Raw genomic sequence first — 18,638 nt, 5'->3', positions numbered from 1 at the left:
GGCCGGTTCCCAGCCTCCATAACCCGCCCTGCCCCCCTTTTTTTTTATATCCCTCCCCTAGAAAAAACAGCAACCTCTCTGCGTCCCCTCCTCTTCTCTCTGCTCTTTGGTGGCTCCCTAACATAACGGCGAGTGGAGAGTTGCAGCTGGGTGGGAGGCTGAGCCCTTTGTTTGTCAGGGGGGTTATGTTTATATCGCTGTTTAACGAGGGATCTAATGGAAAATTGTCTCCTTTGGGATTGGCGGAAGATTTCTTAAATTCAGAGGTATCTGGTTTCCTGGCATGGCTTGCTAATCATCAAGGATATTCATAGTTACGTTGTGGTTTCTTGACGCTGGGAGAGTTTATTCTGGTGTTGGTGCCTAAAGTCTTTTGGTTTCCAGAAAACAACTCTTCAGATTTATCCTTTTGGAGCATTAGGGTAATACTCATAACTTGGAGAGGCACAGGGGAGTGATTTTTTGGGTTAACAAAAAAAAAAAAAGGGGGGGAGAAGAGAAGAAAACAGAAACTGTAAAGACCAATGGATGTGCTTACAGCTTACAACTAAATAGGCAGTTTATTTTTAGGTGATATATAAATAGACAATATATAAGTTTACTTAAAAAAAAACCCCAGCTGTTTTCTTGTGCAGTTTTCAGCTGTAGAGCATAAGAAGGCTGAAGGACTGAAAAGTTCTTAAAGGGGAGTAAAAGTAACTTGATCACTGAGAGAGGACTAAAAAGCAGATGCATAGCACCACAACCAAGAAATAAATATGATTAAATATGATATGATTACTTACTTTCTTTTTTTTTTAATGCTTTTGAAGCTATGAAAATGCAGTGTAGCTGCAACTGGATTTTAATAGCTGCCTGAGCTATGTGGAATGAAATAGATGTTGATGGTGTCATGTGATGCAGTAATCACTGGTGGATAGAGTAGAGGTGATCTCACAACTTTTTCTCCAGTTCTCCCAGCTGGTTGTTAGTGGATAAAGTTAAAAAAAACCCCCACAACCTGACAATACTTGTTTGTTTATTTGTTTCCAGAAAACTGATTGGGAAGTAGCCATCAAGAGTATTAACAAAAAGAACTTGTCAAAGTCACAAATCCTACTTGGAAAAGAAATAAAAATCTTAAAGGTATGTTAATTTGCAGTGATTTTTAAAGCTGCTTTACTTGAAAAGAGTCTTTTGAACTAGTTCATTCTGGGTCATGGGGAGTATCACAGTAATTGCTTCTCTGCCTTTTGTTTCTTTGTTAGTTTCAGGAGAAATCCAGAACTAAAAAGACCAAGAGAAAAAAAATATATACTTTTTAGTTCTGGAAATGGTCTCATAAGAGGCTATGGGCATGTTTTTGTAGTTGAAAGTGGAAAACTGTTGTAGAACCAGCCTCTGTGTTTTACTGATTGCATATGTAGAAAACTTTGTCCCTCAGGATGGCAAATGCAGCATCTTTCCCGAGCACTACATACAACAAAAGTCGTAGCTGAGGGTAGAGCATCAGTCTTTGATCTTTCTTCATCGCCTTGGCTCAAAGATGCCTTGAAAGCAAAAATCAGCATCCTGAATTTGATTCCTGAAGCAGTCTTCCCATTTCTGAGTTGTGTTAATTGGCTTAAAATGGGTAATGTAGCTCTAATGAAGTAAATAAAACAGAGCATAATTTAATTTTTCAATGCTATTTTATGGAAATTTCTCCTTGGATGATCTCTTAGCATTCTCTGCTCTCTGAACTTCACCACATCTCATTTTACATAGCTTTGCAATAGTAATTAGTGCTGCTTTTTTTCCCGTGTTTCCAAGCTGACCTGGTTTTGACCAAACCAAGAAAGCTTCTTGAGATACATCACTATTTTATATACTGATATATACATACTATATTCTGGTATATTTCTTATGTACCAGAAATTAAAGTGTTGGGTGTACTAGTGTGCTGCAAGTGCTTAGCAAAGACACATGCTTTTTTGAGTAGTTAAATATAATTGCGTGAGCTGTCCTGTGAGTTTTATTTGGTGTTACTTGGTTTGATTTCCATTTTATTGTAAAATGGTAAGGTTGACTTGAAAACAGCGTAGTTAGTTACTCTGCGAAGCAAGAAATTGTATAAGACTATAAAAATAAACGTCGTCAGTTTGCAGTACTTGTTAAAGGATCTTGTGCTGTAGTACTTTTTGTAACAAGACAATGAAAAGAAATTCTGGAACCAAATGTTTTTATGACCTCTGAAGATATTGCCTAATTTCCTATTCCTGTAAATATTGTCTAAATAGCTGGGATTGCCTCCAAATTCCATCAGATGGTCTGCAAAAAGATACTACCTTTCTTCGTAAAATTTGATTCTCTTTGATTATCATCTGGCATGTTAAATTTAAAATAATAATAACAACAGGCTCTTTCCATAATACAGATATTTTGTTTTGCAGGAGCTTCAGCATGAGAACATTGTCGCTCTCTATGATGTCCAGGTAGAATATATTTTGATGCCTTTTTCTTCATTAAAATTTATTTATGAAAATATAATGCATATATATGTATACTGAGTAGAAAATTGGAGAAATACGGTTGACTTCCAGGCAGCAGGGGCAAGTGGCAGCCCGAGAGCCTCTGCAGAGGCTGTTTGTGTAGTTTGGTTCTGTCTCCAGAGCAAAAGCATCAGCTGGCTGGGCTGGGAGCACTGTCAGTGGCAGTAACTGTGCTCCTGAATTAGCCTGGTTTCCTTGGCCCTATAATTTAATTGGGAAGTGGGTGTTTGTGGATAACGGCTGAATACACCTGAAGGAGAATGCACTAGTAGGAGTTGATCTGAATGGATGAAGCAAGTGACATTAAGAAGTCAACATAGCTTAAAATAACTGTTGTAGGAAAGGAGCAGCATCTTTATGATCTCTGTAACAAAGAAGTGTGTTGTGTAGCCCTGTGTCATGGTGGGGAAGAACTGAAGGAAGCAGAAGACCATGAGCCCACATGTATATATTGCTGTTGCCTGTGTTCAAAAGTATAAAGGCCAAGCTGACATTTGGATCTTTTCAAGTAGGAGAAATAAGTATTAAATTCTTATTATTGTTCCCAAGATTCCGCCTGACAGGGAGGAGTTGGTTTTCTGGCCTATCTAGAGTAGTGTATTTCTACTTAGTAGGAAGTACGTTTTTTGTGTTCTAAGGCCTGCAAGTGTTGAGTAAAGCTAAATATGATGTGATGTAGGTTATGCAGCCATTTGTTCTGCTTGAGTAGGAGCTACATATTTATCTCCTGGGCTCAATTCTCCTCCTAAATACAGAGCTACATTTATGAAAAAATTATTAAGAACCACCCTTGGGACATTACATAGTTAAAACAACGCAAAACAGACGTTTTGACATTCTTCAATGTGTTCTGTCTTTACGCATTTGCATCCTAAAAGGTTTTCAGGTTATGTGTAGATGTCTATCTGTGTAACTGTTGAAATCTGTGTTCGCAGGATATGTGCTAGGCAGGCTCAGGTTTTATTGTGTAGTGCTACAGGACTTGTGCTGACTTCTGTTGCTGTTGACTTTCGGTTCAAAGCGATGGTGTTCATGTAGTAATGGACTGTACATCAAAACTTCCCATTTGGTTGTGTAGACTCTCCCCCCCTCCTTCTTGGTCTTGACTTCAGAACTCTGTATTTTGAATTATATTAGCTGCTATGAGAGGGAAAGTACAGTCTCATTGCTTCTTGAAGAGAGCAGGCTTTCCTGGGTATTGCTAAGTGGAAATAATCTCTCAGCATCCTAAATTTAGTATATCCAGACATCTTAAAAGAAACTGGCATTGTTGACTGAGGGCGTTGGTGTGTGAATAAGCAGCTTAATTTCAGATTTATCATTTACAGTTGTTTCTATGTGAAGATTACTTATTAAGCTTTGCAGCTCAACCTGAGGGTAGTTGACTACATATGTATTTTGATGATTTAACATTTGGTATCTTCTGAGCCTTGGAGAGGCTCTTGCTTCTTTTGATTTATGCACAGAACATTCACAAAGAAAGAGAGGACAGAGCCATACACTTGTCTGTGGTTTCTTAACCTAAAGGTTATTTAAAAATGTAACTTCTCTGCTTTTCTGTTCTGCCACGGGAAAGGCTGCCCATAGAGTGTCAGGACTTCTTGAATGATCAGTCTTGTATTCTTCATTTGAGAAGGGGCTCTTCCTGCTTGTCACTGCCATTGTGTTTAAATAAAATAGTTAAAGCAAAGGGAAGGGAAAACCTGTGTCTCGTACCTTGGGTATGTTTCAAATACAGTCATGGCAGACATAAAGCTTGGCAGTACGATGCTACTTCTATAGAAGACATTGCTTTGCAAAATACGGTCTAAAGGATGTGACACTTGCACGAATAAGCTTTTTCCTTTCTGCACAGGGCTATGTTTGTGAAATATTATCCATCATTAGCTGGTATGATTACATTAATTTATAACCCAGCAAGAATGAACACTATGGCAGGCATTCACACGTGTAGTAGGCTGTTACACCTACTAATTTTTGTTTGCATTTCATGTTCTAGCACGTACTGCCCTTCTCGTTTGCCATAGTGCTGTGAATGTAGTGATACAGCGCAGCAGATAAGACTTCAGGATTTCAAGCAATTTTTAAGTTACAGAAGCTATTTATTTTTTCTTGGTGCTGGTGCCAGTGGAGTCTGTGTCCCAGTAGGAAGTTCTCAGTGTGACTGGGAGTCTGTTTTGTTTTTATAGTTCTCTTGGTCTGAAGTTTTTCTTAACCCGAGACAGTTTGAAATAAGAAAAATCTGTGTTTCACATGTGCTGTTTGGCAAACCATTTAGCTGAATAATCCAAGAACTGGTTGTTGTACCAAGTTTTCAGATAGAAAAATTGATGTGAAATGTAAGTGGCAAATCTAAGTGAAAAAGGTGTAAATTAATTGTAATGAGGAATAAATATTTTTACATGTCCTAGTATTAAATGAACTTCTTTGTACTTAATGGCAGTACTTTGAGATTAGAACTATATCTCTACATAGCAATTTGTAATATATCTTTTCAGTGTGAGAATGAAAGGATAGTTATTATTTTACATATTGCAAAAGACTTCATTTGGAAGTGTTTTCACAGGAGATGGTTGGGTTCATTCTCTCTCATCTCTGTTCATTTATGGTTGTGTTCCTGTTGCACGATCTGTGACCAGTCGCACAAGTCAGTATAATCAAGATACATGCACCGTTAAGGTTTTAATTAGATCCTAGGACAACTTGTGAGCCATTCTGCCAATAGTATATGAACATTTTAAAGCCACTTATGTTGCTGTTGCTTCCTATGAAGACCATTTTGATGTTACTTAGTACGTATAGGGTTCACCGAGTTAAATTACAAGAAATGCCCATTCATCTTGAGCCACACCTGAAGGAATTGGTGTGCTCTTAATGTTGTCTGTGCATTGCCTGGCATAAAAATCTTCTGTTCTGGTGCCAGCAGGATAATTGCCCTTGATTTCGATGAGGTGGTTACACGCAGCACTGGCAGGTTTGATCTGCAGTTAAGAGTTTTATGTAAGCAGAGCATGCTGCTGCTGTTTGTGCCATCTCTGAGGGCCAGGGATCTGCACACACCAGCGTGTGGAGACTGGTGGTTCTCAGACTGCAGGCATTTGTGAGGATACTTAAATATGAACTCTCCATCTGGGAGAGGCAAATGTTTTGCGGTAGTAGGGCTCTGAATGATAAGCATATGCAGCTCACATCTAAATGCAAAATTAATTTTTCATGAAGTAAAATGCTTAAAAAAATCCCTGAGAATACAATAGCTGTGACTGAAACATTTTTTACTTATCTTCTTGGGCAAGAATTTGGTTATCTTTCTTTCAAGAATTAAAAAAAAAGCACCTCTGGAATCTCTGAAATGGTATAAGAATGCAGCTCTTTTCCCATGATGTTGCTGTGGGATGTCATTCATCCTGCAACTGAAAATCAGACAGTCTTGAATCGTGCTAATTGGAGAAATGGAGCTTTCTGTTTCTCAAAAGCAAAAGGAGTCTGAAATAACTTCCAACTCACCAGCGTAAAGTACAGTGAGGTCCCTGGATAAAGTATTATACTGGAGTATGAAGGTACCAGTAAGTTATTTGGAATGAGCTATATTTAGGACATGAATTTACAGTTTTGTGCAGTTCATGATCCCAAGCGTGTGCTGAGTAGAGCTAATCTCTTGCACAGTGCCAGACAGTGCCTGTTTTAGCAAATAATTTAATTCAAAACCTCTTCAGGATGTCAGCCGCCAGAATGAAAGCCTGTAATGCATCTCGGGGATAGCGTTTTAGAAGAATGAATTAATGACTTCACTGTATGGAGTCTGAAGTTTGCTATTTGAACAGTAGTTTAGGAGAACTAATTTCTAGTGTGTTATTGGAGAAACAGTATCCGAACAGAAATTGTTTCTTGTCTTCGCTCGTTGGTACATGGCAGATAAAACAACGGCATCTGCTTCTGCCGTCCTTGAAAGCAGTGCAAGCAAATGGGAGCAAAGCCTGTGGTCCTTCTGGTACCTACACCCCAGCCCCTACTTACACACAAGTACCTCTGAGTTCTCCCTAGGGATGCTTATGGAATGAACCATGGTTATCTGTACCTGTTGTTTTAGCAGTGGGAATTAATTACTGCTCTTTGGTGTACCCAGGGACTCCAGCTGGTGTGCTGGCATTGCGTATATTTCTTGTGGCGGTTGCTTCAAGCATTCTGGTGTGTACTCATGATCTTGGTGTCTCGCAGCTTTGATTGCCTCCATAGTCTCATCATAGCAGTTTCTGAATGAGAGTGTCTTTATTTTTATCTTTATTTATCTTCTATTTTTCCCTCTCAGCTCCTTGATTAAGGCCTTTGTGTTTGTCAGTATCCATCCTCAAGTGGTCAGATGAAAACATGCCATCCAGACAAGTTTTCAGATTAAAAAAAAAAAAAACAAAACAAAAAACCCCCTGCCCTGTAGAAGCTATAAAGGTTTTGAAATAGTACCTGGCAGCTAATGCTAACTGGAAGGTTGGTTACGACAACGCTGGACTGCAAGGAATGACGCCTGTGTAGGCGTTGGAGGTTAGGGACAACCAGTTCGAATTTGTTTTGGCCCACAGAACCAAAGAGTTGGAGTTACTACATAGGCTTTAGCTTACCTGCTGGGCCTAGTTGCTGTAATTTGTATTTCAAAACTGTTTCAGAAGATGTTCGAGTATGCAAGCGTGTTAAATGTTTGGTGTACTTTGAACAGGTTTGCCTTTCCTTTGTGTTGTGCAGCAGGCCAGTCTCATTCACTCCCTCCCGTATTTATTAAAGTACAGCATTTCACATAACAGAAAATGAGAGGTATGGCTACTGTGGCACATTTCTCCATGGCTGACTGCTCTTTTATGGGAATAATTGGCAGCATGCACGCTATTGGAATCCTACAGGCACATGTCAACTGACATTTAGGCTGAGATTTAACATTTAGTCAGAACTAACAAAATGTTAAGTCCTTTCGATGTGATAGGAGCCGAACGTGTTAGAAGCTGCTGCTGTAGTGCACTCGCAAAGCAAAACAAGAGTGTCTGTAATACAGTGAAAAACAGCTTTAAAAAGATCTGGACCTTTTCCCTATATCGTTACAACTTTTGTATTTAATGCTCAGAAAAAAAATGGGGAGTGTGTTCTTGGCCAAAAAAAAAATTCAAGCAAATATAGCACAAATTAACATATCAGAAAATTAATCAGATAATAGCAGTGCACAAGCTGTCAAGTTAACTCTCGTGCTTTTGGGAATCCAATCATAAACTGCGGCTAAACAGAACCTATAAATTAGGAGCAAAAATGTAATAACTGTTTCTTTGCCACAGTTTCTGCTGTGGCAGCTCACCAAGAGCTCCTTGCAGACCTTCAGCTTGTTCTCTAGGAGGATTTCCTCACCAAAAAGAAATCTAGGGTGTGTTTCTGCCAATACGCTACAGTTCTAGCAACAGCTGTCAGAAGTAACCGTGGTTGTTTTGACTGCATTTTCGATTAATGTCTTTTAAATGGAACTACTGCGCTGAGCCTGTGATTTGGGTTGGAACTTCGCATCCCCTGAGATGACTGCTGGAAGTCTGGGATTAAAACACAGCAAGTTTGGGCAAATATGTTGCCTCTTAATCTCTTCCTAGTAGGTTTATCTGTTAGCTTTCAGAGTTGTAGAATGGTTTCCTATTAACCTTTGCTATCTTTTACTTCAGTTTGCAAGTAAAACCTAGATTCAGAATAAGAAGGAGCAAAAGTAGGTTTTTGTCAAGAAAACTTCAAGCCACAAAGCAAGGCATGCTAGGCAAAACTGTTCCATAGTTGTTGCAACACAAGATACATTTGTTTTGCTCGATTACTTTTCTAGGTAGAAGTGTAGGGCAGAACAACTCTTAACTGCAGTAATTTTATGATCTGTATGTCAGTGTAAATTCTCGAAAGCGTTATCTGTTTCAAGAAGCAGTTTAAAATAGCTTGCTGGGTCAGCTTTATTCCTGCATGTTAGATCTGAAACATGCTGGTTTACTAATCTTTTCCTTTTTGAGCACTTTGCTCTGCTTAGCAAGTCAACAGAAATCACAAGTCTAGAGAATGATCGTAGAGATGGCTTTATTTTTCAGCAAAATAATTTGGAAGGGAAAAATGCATTTACAGAATCAACTTGTGTTTTCGGAGTGTATTCCCCAAATGGAGATCACATTCCCAGTCAGACTGGCCAAGAACTGTAATGCAAAATATGAGCAGTTGTGAAGGGTTGAACCATTTCAGCTGTTTTGAACTAAAGCTTGCGTTGGTGGGGTATTGCAGAGCGTATGGGTATGAGTTGAAGTTCGGGCGAGATGCGGCTGGGGAGCTTGGTATCAGTCCTGTGCAAAATATTTCTTCTGCAATATGAATTAGATATGACATTTCACCAGTCTGGGAAAATCTCTTTGTGAAACTTTTAATCTGCTCTGCTGATTACATAAAAAAGGATTATCCAAGCTACTATAAGGAGGAAACACACCCTACTTCTTACTATGACTTTAACCCAGTGACTTTTTAAAATGATTTTTAGTGACAAATGTCAGTCACAAGAAGCTGAGTCATGCTCTTTGAAGGAAATTTAATGTTGTCTGTAGGAATGACTTTCTTTAAACAGGTGAGGGCTCATACAACAGGACAAATCATCAGCTCAGAAACTCCGCGTTTCTGAAAGCAGCGGTTTCATTTGAAAGGGCTTTGTTTCTGAGGGAATCCGGAAAACACATTCTCTTGGTTCTGTGATGAATGAGTGTCTGTCATGAGCGGAGCATTACGTACTGCCATGAGCTGCTGTTTTGTGCAGAGCGCGCTGTGCGGAGGAGGCACTGATGCTGTGCAACCTCTGGTTCTGATTCATGGCATTGCTATGATCGGGTGCAGATCCACCAGCCAAGCTGCCTTCTTGTCCCTGGAGAGAGGACAGCGTCCGTGCTTCTTAGCTGTGTTATTCTTTCACACATCACAGTTGTCCTTTAAGTGAAGTGATCCTCATTTGGCAGAATTTTTGGTTTGGTAACTTGGGATCTCAGAGTTGCTGTTTGGCATCCTTGAGGTTCCAGAAGGAAAGTGAGTTTCTGGCTTGGAAGATGTCGTTGCGAAGGAACAATGTAGAAAGCAACATTTATTATTATATATTTTCAGGAACCTACAGAGCAAGTAATTCTTTTTTAATTGCTTTAATGTGTGCACTTAGGTTTTGAGGCATTTCTAGGATGCAAATGATGGTTCATAGCCATTACAGAAACATTGAACAATTGGGACTTGCTGAAATGTGATTTACTGCTGCTTTAATGTTCTGTATTGGTTGGAGTCTGCCTTTCATTCCCACCAGATTTGAGTAATGTTCCTAGAAACTTGCTTTCTTTGAAGCTTATTTCCAAATGTAAACAAATCTGTAATGTGCTTGGTGTTCTGAGCTGGAAAGAAGCTCGAATGCCATTTCTGTAACACAGACGAGGGTGGCTAAACTAAATGTTTCCAGAAAGCGAAGCCGCCTAATACAGTCTTGAATTAACCTTAAAACGTCCAGTTCATCTTGAATTACACTTCCTGCAGTTGTCTGTAGTGATACCTCTGTCTGTGGTGGATTCATAGACATTTGCTTTAATGTGTTGTCCCATCCATGTGCTCTGTTTGCTATTTAGGGTAGCTGCTCTCCCTAGCCTAGGCCCATGGGCCTGTTTTTACTTTAGTTTTCTTTTTAAAGCTTTTGAAAATGGCACCGCTGTGGTAGTTCCTGCCGCTATGGTCAAGTTGAACACGTGCTGAATACAAGCGCTGAGAACGATGGCAGAGTTCACAGCTTTCGCTTTGCCGTGCGATGTCCCTGTTGACTGTTTTTGGACACTGTTTGGTAGGATGCAGTCAGGCTGTCTGCAGCTCCACTTCCAGCTGGGACTCACGCCTGGGCTTGTCTGCTGTGCCATCTCACTCTTTCAACTGTCTTAGAAACATATTTTCCCACAAACTGTCAACCTTTGTTTAAGTTTATTTTTAAAGTGCAAGGGAGGTAGCATGTAACTAAAACCATCATCCTGGTTAGTGTATACTTGCCGTATGTGTCCTGTCAGTTCTTTGTGGTTTTTTTCCTTTTAGTCTTTCTCAGTCAGCTCGGAGGGAAAAATTGCTTTTACTCTATAGAAGATCTGAGTGTCTTCAACTTTGTAGGCACAACAAAACTATTTTATGCAGGTGACTTTGTGGAAAATGATGTTGAGTGTTGGCATAGACAGGTAGGCTTTTTCTTCACCCACGTGTAAGAAATATTTGTAAAAAAAATGAATGTTCTTGTTACAGTCAGGTTTAAGCACAGGCATTTTTACTGCATTTTTGTGAAGAGTACAGATAATTTACAGCAGAAGTTAGTTAATTTGTCTTTCAATAACTCTTCCCAGCTACAAGAGAGGGAATTGAGGTTGCAGATAGGTCAGAGGAGGTCAGTGCTTTGGAAAGTCTTGAAGGGCTGCGGTACCAGGCCACACCTTGACCACAAGGCACCTGTGTCCGTGGCAGGGACGTGCTTCTGCCCGTGACTCACTGAGGGAGGTGTTTCACACAAGTATGCACAATTCCCAAATTAAGTATCCTACAAATTAACATTTGGGAATCAGTTTGTTCTGGATGCTCTGATTTCTGACTGACCTTCAGCTGGTCAGATGGCACAACCAAAGCTTGTTTTACCCCGGCATGGGAATCGTAACTTTGGAATTCCTCCGTAGAAAACTGCTTGTCACAGCTAAATTGTCTTGCTTACAGTTTTAATTCTGTTCAGTATATTAATAAATTAATATTACTGTCCCATTAGTGACTGATTTCAGTGGTGTCTGACAGTGAAAGTTTGTTTATTTGGGAGGACTCTTAATGCAGGGTTTGTGTTGATGGAGCAGGCCAAGGCAGTTGAAAGCTAAGGGCGAGTCACACAGTGGAGACTGATGGTACTTTAAATGATGTCTTTAGGATACTGCCTGGTGATTTTTTCACACATAATAATGCTTCTGAAAATGTGAACTATTTAATGGTGAGGAATGTACATATTTGCTACTCTCTGAAACAGTGACTCTAGCATAAGGTGTCTCAGTTGATTGAAAATTCTCACGTCACGCTTGGTTGATGCAGATCCTGAAGGCTTTGTCTTGTCGCATTCTTAAATGGGGTTTGTTCTCCTTCTCTTTTAGGAAATGCCCAATTCTGTCTTTTTGGTGATGGAGGTATGTGTTAACATATATGTATGTTTCTGGCTGATTTTAAAGATCATTTTAGACAAAATTTCTTTGCACAGTTGCAACATAACCGTGACTTGTTAAAACAAATAATTCTGAAAACTCAATTACTAATTTCATAGACAGTACTAAATTTATCAGCAGTGCTTGTTCCATAAATTATTCCGTTTCATTTTATGATACTCTTAATTATCGATGAAGTGTAATGCCTCCAATTATTAATGAAAAATAACTGACAAAACAATTTTGAGGCCAACAGCTGGAAAGTATCTTCTCATTTTAGTGGGAGGATTACAAAGTAAAAATTATGTAGCAAGTGTTTCTGTGCTTGTGTTTTGAACAAAACCCTTTCTTTTTAACAGTACTGCAATGGTGGGGATTTGGCAGATTACTTACAAGGTAACTGATTACTGTATTTCCCTATGAAGGAGCTATTGCATTACATGGTTATATTCTGTATTCCTGTTATCCATTGGTGTTTCTCTGAGATTTTTTTTTTCTTTCTTTTTTTGCATTTGTATGAAGTATTTTCCAGTGTTTTTATATGTCACTCACAATTGAAAATGAAACCCAGTTTCATTTCAAAGTAGCAATGGAGGTAAATAAACTAATGCACAGACTGAAAGCAGTGGCAAAAAGCATTTTCTAAACAGCTGAATGTAACATTCACTTATTTGTAAATGAGGAAGAAGATGTAGCTAACCAGAAGTTAGCTGAAAAATGCGTGGTTTTCTATTTCTAAAGTCACATTTTAGGGGCTGTTCCCAGTGTTTTGATTCCACCTGCTTTCTTTTCCAAGATGTGAACTTAAAAATAGTGAATTGCTTATGTAAGGATGCTCTCTACAGAGAGGCAGTTCTGGCTTAGGGGAGGTTTTACCTTCAATGTGGCTCTGCCTGCAGTGAAGACAGAAGTTGCGGGATCATGACAAACAGATTCTTACTGCAAACAAAATGTTGAGCAGAGATGTTAATCTTCACATGTTTCTGGATAAAAATATTCTACTTGCCTTTGTGTCTGCAGTATGCTGAAGGGATCTTTTTGTGAACAGCTATTGTTATGGTAACAGTATATTAAAAGCCTAATTCAGTTCCCATTAAATCCTTGGAAAGACTCATAGGGTATAATCCAGCTCCCGTGTTCAGTACTTTTTCAGACTGCAGAATGAGATAATACCTTCTGAAGAGACTTTCAAAAGTGCATCGAATTTTTTCCCTTCAAAAAAAAGATTATCATGGATGAAATTTTTGAACCGAGTGGTTATCTGCATCCCCACAATGATTTGTTTAAAGCACAATTTTTATGGCTTCAGGTTGTACGTGATTGTAGATACATTTAACGTTCTAATCTGTGGAGTTCTTTTATTTTCTTGGCTCCTTTGCCTTTTCAGTGAGTTTAGGATTTAATGGTGATTGAGAAGGTTTTGCAATGATTATGCTACCAAGTTGAATAAACTACTGTAAAAACAGATAATTGAGAGTACTGTGGCTAGTGTAAGACTATGGAAATGTACATGTTGTTGAGAGTATATACATTTGTAGAAAAATAGTGGACATTGGATTGTTCTGAATGTAATTCGCTATCATTTCATTGTCTTCATTGTTTTCATAGTTGATCACTGCAAAAATTACTGCTTTTTGCCCAAAGATCATGATATTTATCTTCTAATTTGCTGATGTCTATGTTATTTTCAGCTAAAGGAACTCTTAGTGAAGACACCATCCGAGTGTTCCTCCAGCAGATTGCAGCAGCCATGCGTATTCTGCACAGCAAAGGAATCATTCACAGGGATCTTAAACCACAGAATATTTTATTGTCTTACGCCAGTCGCAGGAAGTCAAGTGTCAGTGGGATACGCATCAAAATAGGTAAAGATATACTTTTCTCTGATCTAAAGGTAAATCATCACTGTTGAATTGTTTCCCTACTCAGAAGTGTCTCTAGTTTAAGCAGAGAGGGTGTGATGGGTATGATGTGTATTAAATTGATGCAAATCGGACAGTAAGTCTGGAAGGATGAGCTTTATGCTGTAATGCAGATTCTCAGTATAAAAAAGATTGAGTCATAAAGACCTTTCCGATTAAATGCGCAGGAAAACTAAACCTATTTAGCTGAGGTTTCTAGTATTAAACTATTTTAATTAGACATAAATCTGTCACCCTTGAAACCTGGAGTAGCCTTCAGCCCATTTCAAACCTGACTGCAGTCATGGTTCCAGATGGTTTGGGTTGTTTTGGTGGTAGACCCTTGTAAGGGTTGTTTGAGAAGTTTAGAAATGTAGGTTATGACCTATTTTTGGCAGAAGGAGGTTTGGCATTGTAACTGGGGAGAGATGTCAGCTGTTCAGGATATACTACCAAACTCCTCTTCAGAGGACACTTCAGGAGTTCTAATCTGTTGTTGTTGTCTGTTAAGTGTCCATTTAAAAATACATTATTTTTAACATGTTTCTTTTCTGTGCTTTTGCTCAAGCAAAATCTGAGATCTGTTCCAACTCACTCCATCTTCTTAGCAGCACGGAGGAGACAAAACTTCTCTTGCTGTCCTTACTTGATTATTTCAGGTGCTTTTGCCCATGTGGAAAGTTCAGGCATCTGAAACTTGACTTCTTAAACTTCTACCTGATGTGATTTCACTGGAGCAGATTGTATATTCATCACTCTTAATGAACCATTTATATTTAGCCACTGCCTTTAATCCTCTCCTGCTGACGCCAGCCAGCCCGCCCTGCAGCTGGGGATGGCTGAGCAGCAGTTTGTGCAGATGATGCCACTGCTGTTTCTTGGCTGGCTGTTTGGAAGATAATGCCTTATTCTTTCAGTGGAACAGATTTTACTATTCCATGTAGGTGGTTATATATTATACCTGTCTTTTTCTCTAACTGGTAATTGTAGCAGATTTCAATAAGAGACAGATCATTTCTAGACTTAAAAAATTCCAAAGCTATCTTTCTTCTCATTGACGAATGTGTTTCTTTACATAGCTGACTTTGGTTTTGCTCGTTATCTGCATAGCAACATGATGGCTGCAACTTTGTGTGGTTCCCCTATGTATATGGTAAGTGACAGTCTATTTCAGATTATGTTGCTTATCTTGCTCTCCTACCAGAACAAAATAATTTACTGCTTGCAGATTGACAAATGCTTAATGTTGCTTCAGAAGCATTAGGAGCAGCATGCAGTTCACCTTTCCACACTTTTACTAGCTCCCTTTTCTCCTGTGATTTGGAGAATCATGATTGTTAAAATCAAACAGACACTGAATACTTCTTAGTGCTACAGGGAGGAAAAATCTTAGAGAACTGAAAGGCAATACATCTTAGCATTATTTTTTTGGCAAAGTAATTTCATTCCTACTTACACACTTTTTCCTCCTTGAAATCAGGAATTATCTCCTTCTCAGTTTCTAAGAAAATAAAAAGTGAGCAAATGCAGTCTAGAAGAGCTTTATAGTAGTAGTTAAAAAAACTATTTGATGTTTCCATTCTAGTTACTTAATGTATTCTCTCAAATGTTGGGTTTGTTTTGTTTGAGTTTTTAATTTAAAAAAACAACCCACAAAACAAACAACAAAACAAACAAAAACCCAAAACAACAAACAAAAAAAACCAACCAACCACCAACAAAAAAAAACCACCACAAAAAAACCAAAACATAACCAAAACCAAACCCAACCCACCACCAAAACCCACCAATTTGGAGGTAATTGCCATTAATTAAACCAAGTACTGTGGTAGTCAGTTGAGCACCAAACTGTGTCTGACTTTGGCACGACCACTGCTGTACTGTATGGTCATGGGAAGACCACTTTGCTTTCCTTGTCTTCTTTTTGTGTATGTCAATTGGTGATAATGATATTCCTTATGACTTGCTTGGTTATTTATCCACACAGATGACTGCATAAACCAGGTAAATACCACTTACCTCTAGTTCCCATTCATGCTGATTGGCGGCTGCTTTCTTCACATCAGCATTTCTAGTTTTCTGTCTTCTTGAAATGTAGCTCTCATTTCAGATTGTATAATGTAACTGCTACTGATGTGGATTAAAATGTTAATTTTGTCTTAAAATACTTACTCTTTACAGAGAAGTGGTCTCTGTTGATACTGTTCTGACAGAAGAACTGTAGAGTTTGTATTGCTGTGACTTTGTGGTGGTGTTTCCTCTTCTGAGATTTTCCTGTTCTCTCCAGGCCCCTGAAGTGATTATGTCTCAACACTATGATGCTAAAGCAGACCTGTGGAGCATTGGAACTGTGATTTATCAGTGTCTTGTTGGAAAACCACCTTTTCAGGTAACACTTTTATTTCCTTTTCCCTCATTTTTAGTCTGCTGGAAATTCCTAAAGCTTTTCCTTCCAGTCACGAAAACAAGTAAGTAGTGATGTCTGAATGTAGTGTCAATGCTCTGAAGGCCAGATCCCTTGAGGATACCAAGGGAAAAGTTGCTCATACTTGTCTAGGAGATCAGTGTGTTCAACCTAGAGGAAATATATAAGGATATTCTGTACTGAAGTCACTGCTGTGCTTGGGGTTTTCATCTTTAGTGCCCATATGCAAAAGCTTCCTTTTTGTGTATGCGTGCATAGGAACAAAAGCTATTTTCTCCGTGAAACTGAGCTTTAATTAATGTACATTTTTATTTGACAGGCAAATAGTCCTCAAGATTTGAGAATGTTTTACGAAAAGAACAGGAATTTGATTCCTAGGTATGTCACCACGGCCTTTCCAGGCCCTTACATTTGTTGATTGAACTCTTATTTCATCTCTGGGAATGCCTGGGATTCATAAAGTTATTTGATGTTGCTTTCTTTGCAAGGATGTACTGAGATACCAGTGACTGGTGTTGCATCTTGCCTTTGTTGTACCTTGTTGAGTTGAAAGGGTCCTGTACTTAGGCTGTAGAGCATGTATAGGGACTTAGGGACATGGCAGAATGTGGACTTCCTGAAATTTAACGTGCTATGTGGTACTTATTGCATTACTTTAAATTTAATGCATGTTTTACTTTCTCTTGTGTGCAGTATTCCTAGGGAAACATCAGCTTATCTGGCTGACCTGCTGTTGGGTTTGCTTCAGAGAAACCAAAAGGATAGAATGGACTTTGGTATGTAACTTTTCCTTTTGCTCTCTTGACTTGCCTTGTTAGTTGTATTCATGTGACCAGAATAACTGTCGTGACCTTTTGTCTAAGACAAATTACATGAAAAATGGAGGGTTTTTTTCTTCTCTGTTCTCATAAAGAAGGCAGAGTAGCCCAAAGAAATAACGAGGTAACTACTGTCAGTCAGTATTAAGCAACGCATGTAAATTATGACTTTGTTGTTGTGTAGTGAAATATTAATTAGTTTAATTCTTTCAATTGTGGCCTTTTTTGCCCCTGCAGTGTTAAACAATATACCTTAAATTTCATGGCACAGTCTTATTTCTGTTACTTTAACTGGTGTTTTGCTTCAGACTGGGAGCAGATGCCTCTGGTCTCTGTGTGGTGTTGGTTGCAGAAATGTAACAAAGCACTGGAAGAACCCACTTTGGAAGCAAAGTTGTTTTAAATGGCTTTCTCCTTGTTACTTTCTCTTGCAGACTGCAAATATTGTAGCAGTATTAATGGAGGTACAAATTGTACATTTTATTTGATGTTGAAAGCTATATGCATATCTGAGGTCAATGAGATGTGATGTTACATCAAAATTCTTTGCATTTGCAAAGATGAATTCCTAGTATTGCTGGCTGTAGAGACTTCTTTATTTTAGTGAAATATTTTCACTGGGTTTTTCTAAGCTTAAAAGCAGAAGAAAGAACATTTGTATCTTTGTGTTTTGTTAAGACCTTAATTTAAAAAAAAAAGAAACTGTACAGTGGTTGATGTTCTCATACCGTTAGCTTACTGCAGTGTCTGTTTAGGACTGTGTTTTGAATTAATTGGGAAGTTAAGCCTAGTACAAACTAGATGGATGCCCCCTTAACAAAAGTGAACTTGTTTGGCTCCAGTTTGCTGCTGTGTTTGGCTTTTTCTCTGTAGCTGGAGATCTTTGGTTGCAGAACATTGTTCGAGCTTCTGCAGATTTCAAGGCCTCAGATGGGTACCATTGAATCAGAGTGGCTGCAACAGTTGCCCCTTCACGATTAGGAGTAGACTTGAGCTTTGTGTGTGCTTTGTATGGGCTGTGTTGTCTGTTACTCACTTCAGGCTCTAAAAGCCTTTTTATTGCTGAGATTTTGGGTACCTATCACTGCCAAAGTACTAATGCCTTTTTTTTAATGCAAACTCAGGCAGCGTTTTTAAAAGAAGACCACTGAAAAGTTAAATCCTGATTAGTTCTTCTTAGCTGCATCTTGTATGTCATATTTTTCACGTTGTTTAATTTTTACAGCACTACTTGTTACTGCAGTTTTATCATAGCTCCCAGCAAATGTTAATCTTAAACTTTTAGCTAATTAAAGCTAACTTAGCTAAACACAATTCTCTTTTTCATTATTATTATTTGCTATCAATAACAATGTGCTTTATTACTGAGATTTGTTTTAGCAACAAGATAGGTGACGCATCAAGCTTAATCCATGGCAAAAAAGAGCGTAAACCTTAAAGTCCCTTGAGGCTCTTTGTAGATAAGACCCTGTTCTTTCCTCAGCATAAGCTGTCAGCTCTTCTGATGCTGAGATCCTAGGGAGAGTTGCAGCCCACAGACAGATGTGCTCAGGTTTTGTTTATGCTCGTGAAACTTCACCGTTGCTCTTTAGTTATGCATGCGAGGTAGGTTTTGATGCAGTACTGAAATACACAGATTGACTCATTCGTCACATGTGGTCCTTGTGTATTTGTGATAAGGCGCTATATTTGTTAGGCTGTGGAGAGAGGAGGACTCAAAAGATGTCTTAGTTCCTTACGTGAAGCTCAAGACTCCCCTAGCTACTTTT

General features: G+C 38.7%; 1 protein-coding gene across 1 annotated transcript in view; it reads left to right on the top strand.

The window, feature by feature from the left end:
* Nucleotides 1-1,032: 1,032 nt before the first annotated feature.
* ULK2 (unc-51 like autophagy activating kinase 2) overlaps nt 1,033-18,638 on the top strand; it is a 37,472-nt gene continuing 19,866 nt past the window's right edge. The window contains exons 1-9 of the mRNA XM_010190044.1: nt 1,033-1,125; nt 2,412-2,453; nt 11,678-11,710; nt 12,085-12,121; nt 13,417-13,590; nt 14,706-14,779; nt 15,914-16,015; nt 16,371-16,429; nt 16,745-16,827. Of these exons, the coding sequence (XP_010188346.1) occupies nt 11,681-11,710; nt 12,085-12,121; nt 13,417-13,590; nt 14,706-14,779; nt 15,914-16,015; nt 16,371-16,429; nt 16,745-16,827 (559 nt within the window). The 5' untranslated portion in view covers nt 1,033-1,125; nt 2,412-2,453; nt 11,678-11,680. The remainder of the gene's footprint in view (nt 1,126-2,411; nt 2,454-11,677; nt 11,711-12,084; nt 12,122-13,416; nt 13,591-14,705; nt 14,780-15,913; nt 16,016-16,370; nt 16,430-16,744; nt 16,828-18,638) is intronic.

Source organism: Mesitornis unicolor, unplaced genomic scaffold (genome assembly GCF_000695765.1).
Source record: "Mesitornis unicolor isolate BGI_N332 unplaced genomic scaffold, ASM69576v1 scaffold18138, whole genome shotgun sequence".
NCBI lineage: Eukaryota > Metazoa > Chordata > Aves > Mesitornithiformes > Mesitornithidae > Mesitornis > Mesitornis unicolor.
The sequence above is the reverse complement of the archived record's forward strand: the minus strand, read 5'-3'. Positions and strand labels throughout refer to the sequence as shown.